A 15,897-nucleotide genomic window follows, 5' to 3' on the forward strand; every position below is an offset into this window, starting at 1 on the left:
CCCAGCTTGTTACTTCCTTCCCCCACCTCCCACAGCCACCTGGCTTTACCTATTACCTTCCAGCTTGTCCTTCCTCCCCTCTCCAGACCTTCTTATTCCAGCTTCTTCCCCCTTCCCTTCCAGTCCTGATCAAGGGTCGCAGCCGAAACGTCCACTGTTTGTTTATTTCCATAGATGCTGCCTGGCCTGCTAAGTTCTTCCAGCATCTTGTGTGTGTTGCTCTGGATTTCCAGCATCTGCAGATTCTCTTGTGCTTACCAATTTACTTGTCAGTAAAGGATTAGATTTTGCTCCTTTTAACAAAACTGATTACTCACATTTTCAAATACATCTCTTTGACCAATGATTCTCTGTGCAGGGGCCTCGAGGACAGAATGGTGAAGTTGGGCCTGTTGGAGAAATTGGTCCCGAGGTAAACCTTTATGTATTTTGGTGTTTCCGTCAGCTGTTATTGTACTTTAACTTGATAGAGATGACCAGAGTCATAGATCCAGTGCACAGCCAGAGACCTCTTTCCAATACAAGCAGGCATAATTTTAAGGTGATTGGAGGATGGGGGGGCATTGCCAGAGGTCGGTTTATTTTTAAACACAAAGAATTATTAAAAGGCTGGCACAACATCATGGCTAAAGAGCCTGTACTTATGCTCTTTGAGGTGTACAAGATAATGAGAGGCATTGATCATGTGGATAGTCAGAGGCTTTTCCCCAGGGCTAAAATGGTTAGCACGAGAGGGCATAGTTCTAAGGTGCTTGGAAGTAGGTACAGAGGAGATATCGGAGGTAAGTTTTTTTACACTGAGAGTGGTGAGTGCGTGGAATGGGCTACTGATGGCGGTGGTGGAGGTGGAAACGATAGGGTCTTTTAAGAGACTCCCGGATGGATACATGGAGCTTAGAAAAATAGAGAGCTATGGGTAAGCCTAGATAGTTTTAAGGTAAGGACACATTCGGCACAGCTTTGTGGGCTGAAGGGCCTGTATTATGCTGTTGGTTTTCTATGTTTCTATGCTATAATGTTCAATGTTCTGTGTTGTACCTTATATGTTCTGTATTCTGTGTTCTGTATTCTTTGTCTGTCTTCTGTGTTCTATGTTCTATATTTTGTGTTTGGCAATTCTCGCGGCAGGTAATATGGCCTCATACTCACGGCGATCAGCTCAATATCTCTTTCACAAACGGAGATCTTTGTACTCACATGCCCGGGGTTACACCATCTTACGTTAATGTAGACAGCGAGTCCCCCTCCTTTCTTCTTCCCACACTTCTTGGCATCTTCAACATGAGCCTGGAACAGAGAAGAGTACCCAGACAGTGGAAAACATCCTGTATTGTCCCGGTACCGAAGAAACCACAACCAAAGGAGTTGAATGACTTCAGACCTGTTGCCTTGACGTCGCACGTGATGAAGACCATGGAGCGGCTGATAATACAGAATCTGAGGCCACAAACCAGGCACGCCTGGGATCCTCTTCAGTTTGCGTATAAGGAGAAGGTGGGAGTGGAGGATGCTATCACGTATTTGCTGCACAAATCCCTCTCTCACCTAGATGGGGTCAGTGGTGCTGTGAGGATTACATTCCTGGACTTCTCTAGTGCCTTTAACACCATCCAGCCCAAGATCTTAAGGCACAAACTAACGGAGATGGGAGTAGACTCTCACATGGTGGATTGGATAGTGGACTACTTGACAGATAGACCTCAGTATGTGCGGTTGGGAGACTGTAGGTCTGACACGGTGGTCAGCAGCACAGGAGCGCCGCAGGGGACCGTGCTCTCTCCGGTCCTGTTCACCCTGTACACATCAGACTTCCAATATAACTCGGAGTCCTGCCATGTGCAGAAGTTCGCTGATGACACGGCCATAGTGGGGTGTGTCAGGAATGGACAGGAGGAGGAGTATAGGAAACTGATACAGGACTTTGTGATATGGTGCAACTCAAACTACCTGTGTCTCAATATCACCAAGACCAAGGAGATGGTGGTGGACTTTAGGAGATCTAGGCCTCATATGGAGCCAGTGATCATTAATGGAGAATGTGTGGAGCAGGTTAAGACCTACAAGTATCTGGGAGTACAGTTAGACGAGAAGCTAGACTGGACTGCCAACACAGATGCCTTGTGCAGGAAGGCACAGAGTCGACTGTACTTCCTTAGAAGGTTGGCGTCATTCAATGTCTGTAGTGAGATGCTGAAGATGTTCTATAGGTCAGTTGTGGAGAGCGCCCTCTTCTTTGTGGTGGCGTGTTGGGGAGGCAGCATTAAGAAGAGGGACGCCTCACGTCTTAATAAGCTGGTAAGGAAGGCGGGCTCTGTCGTGGGCAAAGTACTGGAGAGTATAACATCGGTAGCTGAGCGAAGGGCGCTGAGTAGGCTAAGGTCAATTATGGAAAACCCTGAACATCCTCTACATAGCACCATCCAGAGACAGAGAAGCAATTTCAGCGACAGGTTGCTATAGATGCAATGCTCCTCAGACAGGATGAAGAGGTCAATACTCCCCAATGCCATTAGGCTTTACAATTCAACCGCCAGGAGTAAGATATGTTAAAGTGCCGGGGTTGATTGTATTTAATGTATTTAAGTAAACTACTTAAGAACTTTTTAAAAGCTATTATTAATGCTTTTTGAGAGAGTGATTTAGAGGCATATCATATTTTTACTGAGTTAAGTATTGTATGTAATTAGTTTTGCTACAACAAGTGTATGGGACATTGGAAAAAATGTTGAATTTCCCCATGGGGATGAATAAAGTATCTATCTATCTATCTATCTATCTATCTATCTATCTATCTATCTATCTATCTATCTATCTATCTATCTTCTATGTTCTATGTCCCTTGTCTATGTTCTGCATTCTATGTTCTATGTCCCTTGTCTATGTTCTGCATTCTATGTTCTATGTCTATGTCCTATGTTCTTCGTTCTATGTTTTGTGTTCTGTGTTCTGTATTCTATGTTCTGTCTTCTGTGTTCTGTGTCCAATATTCTATGTCTCTATTCTGTGTTCTGTGTTCTGTTTATATTCTATGTTCTATTTCTCAGTTTTGTTTTTATGTTCTGTTTCCTGCATTCTGTTCTGTGTTGTGTGTTCTGTTTCCTGTTTATATTATATGCTCTATATCGCGTTTTAAGTTCTCTGCTCCCCAGTAGAGCTGGTGGGTTTTGAAGGAGCTGTCAAAGAAGTCTTGATAAGTTGCTGCGTTGTGTCCTGTGGTTGGATTCAGATGTTTTTAATCCAACATTCTTTCAGAAGTCAGGAAAGAGGCACAAAACCTACTTCTTCACAATTGTTTTATTAAGAGTTAACAGAAAAAAGGGAAATTGAAACGATCTGTAATAGAAGTCTACTCAGTAAATGGAGAGACAAAACGCTAAGATACTTGAGGTGCAGCTCTTTTATAATCATTGATAAGGAAAATTCCATTCAACTTTGTAGATAGGAGTCAACCAGTGAGATAGATCTTATTCAGATAATGCAGTACCAAGAGAAGCTTCCAGAATCTTACTTTGTATTACCACACAATGAACTTGCATAAAATGCCACTAAGGAAGCTTACTAAGGAGTTAGATGCATGCAAGAACTACTTCAACTATAAGTGGCTAATTAATTGTTAACCTGCCTAAGAAAATAACAAGTAAACATCTAATCTAAAATTAAACAGTCTGTCCAGCAGTGTGGACGGTACAAGCCACTGCTATTGTGCATTGGTGGGAGGAACGAGTGAGTCGTTGTGAATGGGGAGCAGGCTACTAGGTCCCATGTGGTGTCAGGTTTCTTGATACCGCACTCGTCCAGAATCTCTGTGAGACTGGGGAGGTCGAAGCCCACTGTCTGCAGCCTGGGTCCTTCCCTGCTGGAGGCCCGTCCTGGGGTTGAGGAACTGTGTAAGTGGGTGGGTGGAAGGAAGGCATGGAGCTCGGTCTTGCTCGGTTTTGTTGTTTGTTGTGTTCTGTGTTGTTCTGCTCAACTTGTGGGTATTCTATGTCGGCACCAGAATGTGTGATGACACTTGCAGACTGCCGCCAGCACATCCTCGGCTGTGTTGGTTGTTAATGCAAATAAGACGTTTCACTGTATGTTCCATGTACACGTGATCAATAAACTTGAATCTTGAGTCATCCAAGCAAGTGGCAAGTGTCCCATCATCCTCCTGGCTTGCACTGTGTAGATGGGGCACTGACTCTGGGGAGTTAGGAGACGGGTTCTATGACTTTACTATAAGAAAATGCTTTCTAGTTTAACGTGATGGGTGTGTTCATTACACAGGGACTCCCGGGACCGGAAGGAGAAGCTGGTCACCAAGGAGAACGTGGAGCCAAGGTAGGAACAGATTGTCAGCTCTCTGAGTGAGGTCAGAAAATGGTATAGTTCCTACTCACATGTATTAATTGCCAACAATGTAATCCCACTCTCTTTGTACTATTATGACCACTATGTATTTGTCTAGAAAAATTCAATAAAAAGATTGAAAAAGAAAGAAAGAAAATGGAAAGCAATTTCCTGGTGATATTAGGAGTGTGCGGTATTCATCCAGGAAGACTGTTCATTCAGTAATACCCTGCGGCTCTTCAATTTCGTAGCCAGTCCCTGGATGCCTGGATTTCATTACACTTCCACAATCTACCCATCCCAAAGTCAAATTCAAAGTAAATTTATTTTCAAAGTACATATGTGTCACCGTATCCTGAATTGAGATTCATTTTCTTGCAGGTATTCATGGGAAAATAAGGAAATACAATGGAATTTGTGAAAATATGCAGAAATGAAAAATGCCAAACAATGTGCAAATATAATTAAAAATATATATACATAAATAATACTGAGAACATGAGTTGTAGATTTCTTCAAAATGAGTCTGTAAGTTGTAAAATAAGTTCAATGTTGTGATGAGTGAAGATATCCTCTCTGGTTCAGGAGCCTGATGGTTGAGGGGTAATAACTGTTCTTGAAACTGGTAGTGTGGGTTCTGAGGCTCCTGCACCTCTTTCCTGGTGGTTGAGGGGTAATAACTGTTCCTGAACCTGGTGGTGTACCTAAGGACTGATGGAGTCAGGCTTGAGATATAGAATAGCATAGGTTTATAACTTCATGCCTATACTAGCTTACAAATGCCCAACTTATGGACACCTCTATACATAAAAACCTCTCATAATGTTATTAGGTCATAGAACATTACAGCACAATACAGGCCCTTCAGCTCACGATGTTGTGCTGGCCTTTTAACCTACTCTAAGGTCAATCTAATCCTTCACTCCTACAAAGTCCTCCACTTTTCTACCATTCATGTGCCTCTCTAAGAGTTTTTAAACACCCCTCATGTATCTGCCTCTAGCAGAATCAGAATCAGGTTTATTATCACCAGCATGTGTCATGAAATTTGTTAACTTAGCAGCAGCAGTTCAATGCAATAAATAATATAGAAGAAAAAAATAAAATAATAAAAATAAAAATAAATAAGTAAATCAATTGCAGTGTACATATATTGAATAGATTAAAAATCGTGCAAATAAACAAATAATATATATCAAAAACGTGAGGTGACAAGGTGTTCCATACACTCATCATGCTCTGTAAAAAGAAAACCTACCTCTGACATTCCCATATACTTTCCTTCAATCACCTTAAAATTTTACCCCTTAAATTCAAAATTCCAATATACATATAAATGTTTGTTCCTCCGAGTGACAAAACTAGGTTCCTGAGACACACAAGATGGCAGCTGCTGGAATCTGGAGCAGCAAGCAATCGCTAGAGGAGCTCTGCATCTGCGGGGGAGAGGAACTGTCACTGAAACGCAACAATTCCTTTCTCCGCTGAGATGCTGCTTGACCCGCTGCTCCACCAGCAAATTGTTTAAAACCAATAACCTGTCTCTCACTCTCTCTCTCTCCCATCATTAATCAGTCTTAAGTGTACTTAATGCCTTTTATTACAAACATCTAGAGGTATGGCTCCGATATTGAGCAAGTTTTGAGTGTATTCTCTCTCATGGAAACATGAGAGATTCTGCAGATGCTGGAAATCCTGAGTAACGCACACAAAATGCTGGAGGAACACAGCAGGCCAGGCAGCATCTATAGAAATGAATAAACAGTTGACGTTTCAGGCCGAGACCCTTCCTCAAGACCGGAAAGGAAGGGGGAGGAATCCACAATAAGATGACGGGGATGGGGAGGAGGACAAGCTGGCAGGTGAGAGCAGGTGACGGGGAAGGTGGGTGGGTGGGAGAGAAGGACGAAGTAAGAAGCTGAAAGGTGATTGGTGGAAAAAATAAAGGACTGAAGAAGAAGGAATCTGATAGGAGAAGAGCAAGGACAATGGGAGAAAGGGCAGGAGAGGGGCATCAAGGGGAGGTGATAGGCAGGTGAGGAGAAGGAGTAAGAGGCCAGAGTTGGGAATTGAAGAAGAGGAAAGGAGGAGGGGATAAATTACCAGAAGTTGGGAAATCAATGTTCATGCCATCATGTTGGAGGCTACCCAGATGGAACATGAGGTGTTGCTGCTGCAACCTGGCAGTAGCCTCATCGCGGCAGAAGAGGAGGTCATGGACCAACATATCAGTGTGTGAATGGGGATAGGAATTTAAATTCCTAAGCCGGAGAGTGGTGAATCTGTGGAAGTCTGTGCCACAGGCAGCTGGGGAGGCCAAGTCTTTATGGATATTAAAGTCTTGATGCATATTGATAGATTCTTGACTGGTCAGGGCATGAAAGGATTTGGCGAGAAGGCAGGTGATTGGAGCTGAGAGGAAAATTGGATCAGCCATGATGAAATGGTGGAGCAGACTCGATGGGCCAAATGGCCTAATTCTGCTCCTATATCTTATGGTCTAAAATGGTTGGCCGCTGGGAAAGTCTGCTTTTATGCGGATGACTTGTAAATCGCTTACGGATTTAAAATCAGAATCTGGTTTATTATCGCTGACTTGATCTGTGAAATTTGTTGTTCTGTGTTTGCAGTACATGCAAAGACATAAAATTACTGTAAGTTACAAAATACAAATACAGCGCTGAAAGAAAGGGAATAGTGAAGTTGTGCTTATGGGTTTATGGACAGTTCCAAGCTCTGATAGAGGAGGACAAAAGGCTGTTTCTAAATCATTGAGCGTGGCACTCTCAAAATGCCGGAGGAACTCTGCAGTTCAGTACTGAGGGAGGGTCTTCGCATCCTCGCCATGGTGGTGACAAGAAGAGGACGTGTCCTGGATGGCGAGAGCGATGAGTGAACCTGTTTATTTCCCAGGGATGGTCTGTATTCAGATTAAAGTGAAGAGCTCACACACCCTCTACATATATCTCATCAATAACAACAACACGGATGAATTCTATACATCTCAGTGACACCAGCACTCTTTATCTGCTCGGTGTTCAAAGGCCAGTGATTCAGGTTTATTAATCACCTGTACATACAGTGAAATGCCTCATTTACGTTAACAGCCAACACAACCTAAGGGTGTGTTGGGGGCAGCCCGCAAATGTCGTCAAACAGAAATGCCAACATAGTTTGCCCAGCGTGTTCAGCAGAACGACACAGAGCACAGCAAGCAACAGCAAAACAAGCCCCTTTCCTCCCAGTCCAACACCAGGACAGGGCTCCGGGCCTCCAGTCTCCAAGCTTCAGCCATCAGGCACCAACTTCAAGACAACCGATCAACCTTCGTGCTCTGATCTTTGATATTAATTCCCAGACTAACCGACGACGAAGGACCCCAAACTCCAGGCATGCCGATTCACCAGCCCTCGTGCCTCCTGCGTGCATGCATTCTGGGACAAATCCGACAACCACAGATGTTCTTCCTCACCTGAGCACAGAGAAAAGGCCTGCACTCTGGATATCCTCCCACACTCGCCCACGTCACTGACCTTTGAACACCGAGCGCAGGCCTGGACCCTAGATCCCCTTCAGCACCCATCCATGTCGCTGGTCGAGTAACAATTTGAGTGCAATTCCTTGTCTCAACGTTCCTGCCACTGTCCGTTAGCGGTTTGTGCAACACTATTCCAGCTGGGGACACTGGAGTTCAGAGTTCAATCCCAGCATCTCTGTAAGGAGTTTATATGTCCTCCCAATGGAACATGGTTTCCTCTGGATATTTCAGTTTCTTCCCAAGGTCCACAGGGGTACCGGTTAGTGTTTAATTGGTCATTGTGATCAGGTTAGAAGGTTTCTGCGTGGGGCGGCTCATTGGGCCGGGATGGCCTGTTGTACACTGTATCGCTAAATAAATAAATAACCAGAAGATATTCCGACTGTCAGAAATCTAATGATTTTGTTGGTAGAAGCAAATTCTGATGGCGGACATTGCAAATGGCTTGAAATGACAAAAATCCAGTTGTAGAAATACATTTTCTTTTGGTCATTTTGTGAATCTGCCCTGGTTGGGGTGGGGGGGGGGGGTGTGTGTGTGAGATTTGCTGTTGTTTCTTGTTGTCTGCTGGCTGCATGTTGTTTGCTGAACGTGCTGATCACGTGCTGTTGGCACTGGAATGAGTGGCGATAATTGCAGGCTGCCCCAGCACATCATCAGATAGTGTTGGATGTTAAGGCAAACAATGCATTTCACTGCATGTTTTGATATATCTGATTACATAAGTAAATATAAATGTAAATCATGAGAATCCATGTTAAACCATGATGCTTTTCTTTGTTAACATTTACTTAATTGTTCATAATACTACCCCACACAATTCCCTCAGTGGATCTGACTGTAATTAGCTGAACACATCAGTGTTAGAGAGAATGGTATCCATCCAACGTCAAAGAAGCACAGACCACCACAGCACAGAAACAGGCCATTTGGGCCATCTAGTTTGTGCTAAACCATTAACCAGCCTACTCCCAACAACCCACACCCAGCCGAGCCCTCCATACCTCTCCTATCCAGGTACCTATCCAAACTTCTCTTATATGTTGAAATAGAGTTCACATGCACCACTTGTACTGGCAGCTTGTTCCACACTATCACCACCCTCTGAGTGAAGAAGTTTCCCCTCATGTTCCTCTGAGACATCTCACCTTTCATCCTTAACCCATAACCTCTAGTTCTAGTCTCACTCAACCTCAGCAGGAAAACCCTGGCTATACCCCTCATAGTTTTGTAGACCCCTATCAAATCATCCCTCATTCTCTGACGTTCAATGGACTAAAATCCCAACCTATCCAAATCGTCTTGTCAAAGATAGGTTTTTATCACATTGCATTCAAAAAACTACCATGTGCCTAAACTTGCAATAAGTTCTGAAAAGAGTACATTTGCCAACTTTCTCAGAAAAACTTGCGTAAATTATTTCAAAGTAATGTGAAGGGAGAAATTTTAATCTAAACTGTCTTTGGGTTGACACAGGGTGAAATCGGACCGATTGGCCAAGAGGGAGAAATTGGCCAGGCGGGAACGAGGGTGAGTTCTGCCAAAGACTCCTCAATATTCAAATCAACATTTTCCAGATGACTCTGTAAAATTACACATAGGCTCATTTTCTGAGACAGGATGAAACATATCACCTGTACGTCATATTATCAGTCAAGGTGACAGGTGTGACAAAACCCAGGTAAAATACCACATACTCAGCAATGGCTACATTCAGCAACAGGTCAGGACAGCAGTGGGAGAGGTCTGGGAAGAATGCCAGATCCACCCTGACAACTTCACAACTGAACAAACAAACATAAGCGAAGAGACAGGAACATATTCCATTCTGGATTTGTACAGAAAGAAGACATTCATGTTGAAACTCACAAGTGGGGCTGATAGCTTCTTGATTAGTCAGATAATCAAAGGTTATGGGGAGAAGGCTGGAGAATGAGATTGTGACAGATCACCATAAGACCATAAGACATGTGAACTGTATGAAGCTGTTTGGTCCATCATTCCATCATGGCTAATTTATAATCCCTCTTGACCCCATTCACCTGCCTTCTTCCAATAACCTTTAGCACCCTGACTAATCAGAAACCTATCAACCTCCACTTTAAAAATATACTCAATGACTTGGCCTCCACAGCCATCTGTGACAGGGAATTCCACAGATTCACCACGTTCTGGCTAAAAAAATCCCTCTTCATCTCTGTTCTAAATGGACAGCTCCAGTCTCCATATCACACTGGGAACACCGTGCACAGTTCCAGTCTCCATATCACACTGGGAACACCGTGCACAGTTCCAGTCTCCATATCACACTGGGAACACCGTGCACAGTTCCAGTCTCCATATCACACTGGGAACACCGTGCACAGTTCCAGTCTCCATATCACACTGGGAACACCGTGCACAGTTCCAGTCTCCATATCACACTGGGAACACCGTGCACAGTTCCAGTCTCCATATCACACTGGGAACACCGTGCACAGTTCCAGTCTCCATATCACACTGGGAACACCGTGCACAGTTCCAGTCTCCATATCACACTGGGAACACCGTGCACAGTTCCAGTCTCCATATCACACTGGGAACACCGTGCACAGTTCCAGTCTCCATATCACACTGGGAACACCGTGCACAGTTCCAGTCTCCATATCACACTGGGAGCACCGTGCACAGTTCCAGTCTCCGTATCACACTGGGAACACCGTGCACAGTTCCAGTCTCCATATCACACTGGGAGCACCGTGCACAGTTCCGGTCTCCATATCACACTGGGAACACCGTGCACAGTTCCGGTCTCCATATCACACTGGGAGCACCGTGCACAGTTCCGGTCTCCGTATCACACTGGGAACACCGTGCACAGTTCCGGTCTCCGTATCACACTGGGAACACCATGCACAGTTCCGGTCTCCGTATCACACTGGGAACACCGTGCACAGTTCCGGTCTCCATATCACACTGGGAACACCGTGCACAGTTCCGGTCTCCGTATCACACTGGGAACACCGTGCACAGTTCCGGTCTCCATATCACACTGGGAACACCGTGCACAGTTCCGGTCTCCGTATCACACTGGGAACACCGTGCACAGTTCCGGTCTCCATATCACACTGGGAACACCGTGCACAGTTCCGGTCTCCGTATCACACTGGGAACACCGTGCACAGTTCCGGTCTCCATATCACACTGGGAACACCATGCACAGTTCCGGTCTCCGTATCACACTGGGAACACCGTGCACAGTTCCAGTCTCCATATCACACTGGGAACACCGTGTACATTTCCGGTCTCCGTATCACACTGGGAACACCGTGCACAGTTCCGGTCTCCATATCACACTGGGAACACCGTGCACATTTCCGGTCTCCATATCACACTGGGAACACCGTGCACATTTCCGGTCTCCATATCACACTGGGAACACCGTGCACATTTCCAGTCTCCATATCACACTGGGAACACTGTGCACAGTTCCAGTCTCCATATCACACTGGGAACACCGTGCACAGTTCCAGTCTCCATATCACACTGGGAACACCGTGCACAGTTCCAGTCTCCATATCACACTGGGAACACCGTGCACAGTTCCAGTCTCCATATCACACTGGGAACACCGTGCACAGTTCCAGTCTCCATATCACACTGGGAACACCGTGCACAGTTCCAGTCTCCATATCACACTGGGAACACCGTGCACAGTTCCAGTCTCCATATCACACTGGGAACACCGTGCACAGTTCCAGTCTCCATATCACACTGGGAACACCGTGCACAGTTCCAGTCTCCATATCACACTGGGAGCACCGTGCACAGTTCCAGTCTCCGTATCACACTGGGAACACCGTGCACAGTTCCAGTCTCCATATCACACTGGGAGCACCGTGCACAGTTCCGGTCTCCATATCACACTGGGAACACCGTGCACAGTTCCGGTCTCCATATCACACTGGGAGCACCGTGCACAGTTCCGGTCTCCGTATCACACTGGGAACACCGTGCACAGTTCCGGTCTCCGTATCACACTGGGAACACCATGCACAGTTCCGGTCTCCGTATCACACTGGGAACACCGTGCACAGTTCCGGTCTCCATATCACACTGGGAACACCGTGCACAGTTCCGGTCTCCGTATCACACTGGGAACACCGTGCACAGTTCCGGTCTCCATATCACACTGGGAACACCGTGCACAGTTCCGGTCTCCGTATCACACTGGGAACACCGTGCACAGTTCCGGTCTCCATATCACACTGGGAACACCGTGCACAGTTCCGGTCTCCGTATCACACTGGGAACACCGTGCACAGTTCCGGTCTCCATATCACACTGGGAACACCATGCACAGTTCCGGTCTCCGTATCACACTGGGAACACCGTGCACAGTTCCAGTCTCCATATCACACTGGGAACACCGTGTACATTTCCGGTCTCCGTATCACACTGGGAACACCGTGCACAGTTCCGGTCTCCATATCACACTGGGAACACCGTGCACATTTCCGGTCTCCATATCACACTGGGAACACCGTGCACATTTCCGGTCTCCATATCACACTGGGAACACCGTGCACATTTCCAGTCTCCATATCACACTGGGAACACTGTGCACAGTTCCAGTCTCCATATCACACTGGGAACACCGTGCACAGTTCCAGTCTCCATATCACACTGGGAACACCGTGCACAGTTCCAGTCTCCATATCACACTGGGAACACTGTGCACAGTTCCAGTCTCCATATCACACCGGGAACACCGTGCACAGTTCCGGTCTCCATATCACACTGGGAACACCGTGCACAGTTCCGGTCTCCATATCACACTGGGAACACCGTGCTCAGTTCCGGTCACCATATAACGATGGGAAAACTGTGCAGAGCAGGAGCAAAGGATGTTGAGAATGGTGAGGATAGAGTGCCACGGGAGGGGCGTGGGACAGGATGCAGAGAAAGAGTGACAGGGGCAGGTTGTAGCGCAGTTGCAAACACACTCAGCCCTAGGATACCAGGTCCTTCCCATTCCCTCCCCTCTCCCTTTCCCTTTTACCAAACATGATTTCCCTCTCTCTGTCCCCTCCACTCTCAGTCCAGAATAGAGAATCAGGTTTACCAATGCTCACATATGTCATGAAATATGTTTTGTTTTTATGGCAGCAGTACAGTGCAATACATAAAATTACTACAGTACTGTACAAAAGTCTTAGATACCCTGGCTTTGTATATGTGCCTGAGACTTTTACACAATACTATATATCATTGATGGTGGGTAGGCTGGTGCCAGAAGTGTTGAGTGTATCACTAAATCCTCCACTGTGATTCAAAGAACCATCTTTCTTTCTACTTTAGGGTGAGCCAGGTCCCCCTGGAGAAGATGGACGTCAAGGAAAAGATGGACTGAAGGTAGAGCTTACCTAACCAAGGCTCGTGTTGGGGAACCAGTGTCGGGAAGGCGTGCAGTCCAGATAAGGACGGAGGTTTGGTCTCCTCCACACGCCTGTCCTCTGGCTGAACCTCTGTATTTGTATGTATGTAGGGTTCCATTAGTCTCGATAGACCATGGATTTGCACCTTGGAAAGTTTCCAGGGCGCAAGCCTGGGCAAGGATTTTTTTTATTGAAGACTGGCGTTTGCCCAAGCTGTAAGTCTCCCCTCTCCACGCCACTGATGTTGTCTAAGAGAAGGGCATTAGCTCTGTATTGACGTAGTACAGATAAAGTAGAGATTGGCTTTATTTTGTCACGGGTATATTGAAACATTGCATGGCCAAGTGGAGATACACCAAAAGGAGGTGTAGAACACTCCTTCCCTCCGCTAGCCTGCTGGTCACCCTCAGGCAAGGTGTAGCACCTGCTTAGCTCCCCACCCCCATCAGTGTCACATGCAGCTATGGAAGCCAGTGGTAGATGGTCATATGAGCAGCTGGTGCTTATCACAAGTCCTGGTTACAGAAGAACATAAGATATAGGAGCAGGAGTAGGCCATCTGGCCCATCAAGCCTGCTCCACCAGTCAATAAGATTGTGGCTGATCTGGCCATGGACTCATCTCCACCTACCTGCCTTCTTCCCAAAACCCTTAATTCCCCTACTATGCAAAAACCTGGAGAGGGAAGGGCTCCGCCAGGTTTCAGATGCCCAAGACATGCCATATGATGAGTAATCACCAAAAAGATCGGTGTAAATAGCTTGTCATGATGGCGCCCCAACTACTCTACCAGGAGATAAGGGCGCGCGCACGCACGCACACACACACACAATGCAAAAATCTAACGAACCTTGTGTTAAATATATTTACTGAGGTAGCCTCCACTGCTTCCATTGGGCAGAGAATTCCACGGATTCACCACTCTATGGGAAAAGCAGTTCCCCCTCATCCCCATCCTAAATCTACTCCTTTGAATCTTGAGGCTATGTCCCCTGGTTCTAGTCAGCGGTGATGCAACCACTGACACCAGGCAGACAATCTCTACAGAGTATTGATAATGGCCGGGCTCACCGGTCCTGTAAAGACACTGCCTGGAAGAAGGCAATGGCAAACCACTTCTGTAGACAAACGTGCCAAGATCAATGGTGGTCGTGGGATCATGAATGCCCACAGCACATAACAAATGAATGAACTTTGAAACATAGAGTGAAATGCATCGCTTGCATCAAATTGAATCAGTAAGATTATGCAGGGCAGCCGACAAGTGTTGCCACACTTCCAGTGCCAACATAGCATGCCCACAACTTATCGCCCTAGCCCGTACGTCTTTGGGATGTGGGAGGAGACCAGAGTACACAGAAGAAACCCATGCAGTTACCAACTCGTTACAGAGAGCATCAGGAATCGAACACTGATCTTACAGCTAGCACTGTAATAGTGTTACGCTACCGAGCTGCTGTGTTCCGCATTGTAAGATAGAGAGACACTTCCACACATACAGACATACCGGGACCTTGGAGCATTGCCAAGGTGGAGAGAGACGGGAAGAATGTTCTCCAGAGTTCAGAGCCCAGGCCACCGAAGGCAGAGCCAACACTGGTAGCAAACTGGGGACAATCAAGAGGCAGGAGGGTGTAGATTTCGGTTCGTGGTGAGGGGATGGCTCCAGAGACAGGGTAGTGTGTAGGGGTCAGAGTGGGTTACAGAAACAGGGGGTGGTTATGGACACAGAGTAGGTATAAGGGCTGAAAGAATTACAAAGACAGGGAAGGGTGTAGGGGTCAGAGGGGGTTACAGAGACTGGGAAGGGTGTAGAGGTCAGAGGGGGTTACAGAGACTGGGAAGGGTGTAGGAGTCAGAGGGGGTTACAGAGTCGGAAGGGTGTAGGGGTCAGAGGGGGTTACAGAGACAGGGAAGGGTGTAGGGATCAGAGGGGGTTACAGAGACAGGGAAGGGTGTAGGGGTCAGAGGGGGTTACAGAGACAGGGTAGTGTGTAGGGGTCAGAGTGGATTACAGAAACGGGGTGGTTATGGACACAGAGTAGGTATAAGGGCTGAAAGAATTACAAAGACTGGGAAGGGTGTAGGGGTGAGGGGGTTACAGAGATAAGGAGGGGTGTAGGGGTAAGAGGGGTTTACAGAGACAAGGAGGGTTATAGGGGTAAGAGGGGGTTACAGAGACAGGAAGGGATGTAGGGGCCAGATGGATTACAGAGACTGAGGGGGGGCTTAGTGTCCAGGAGCTGTTATGAGGAGGGGTTTAGGGGTTTGGAGGGAGTTACAGATGAGGAGAGTTGCGAGGCAGGGTGGTAGGTTGACCCTTGGGGTCGGAGCCGTAGATGGGGTACTGGGGTAGGACGGATCGAGTGCCAGAGGGGCAAGCAGCTGCACCCCGCGAGCGATGCCTCTGCAGGAATGAAAGCAGATCTCGGAAGGTTGTGTCGGCAGGTTGAGGCAGCTCCCACAGTGTTTGTTTCGGCCGATGCTGGGGATGGTGCCAATGCAGACGTACCGTGAATGAGCAGCCCTGTATATCAGCACACACAGCTACACTTTATCAGGTGACTGACCCAATCCGATTAACCTGTTCCATTCGGGAAGGGCGGGAAT

The 15,897-nt window shown here is 46.7% G+C and overlaps 1 protein-coding gene across 4 annotated transcripts in view; it reads left to right on the forward strand.

The window, feature by feature from the left end:
* Positions 1 to 15,897, forward strand: part of LOC140736680 (uncharacterized) — a 493,430-nt gene that overhangs the window by 307,828 nt on the left and 169,705 nt on the right. For all 4 annotated transcript variants that reach the window (XM_073062508.1, XM_073062505.1, XM_073062507.1 and 1 more), the window contains 4 exons: positions 359 to 412; positions 4,270 to 4,323; positions 9,347 to 9,400; positions 13,211 to 13,264. In XM_073062508.1, the coding sequence (XP_072918609.1) occupies positions 359 to 412; positions 4,270 to 4,323; positions 9,347 to 9,400; positions 13,211 to 13,264 (216 nt within the window). The remainder of the gene's footprint in view (positions 1 to 358; positions 413 to 4,269; positions 4,324 to 9,346; positions 9,401 to 13,210; positions 13,265 to 15,897) is intronic.

The sequence above is a fragment of the Hemitrygon akajei genome, chromosome 12, assembly GCF_048418815.1.
Source record: "Hemitrygon akajei chromosome 12, sHemAka1.3, whole genome shotgun sequence".
Classification (NCBI taxonomy): Eukaryota; Metazoa; Chordata; class Chondrichthyes; order Myliobatiformes; family Dasyatidae; genus Hemitrygon; species Hemitrygon akajei.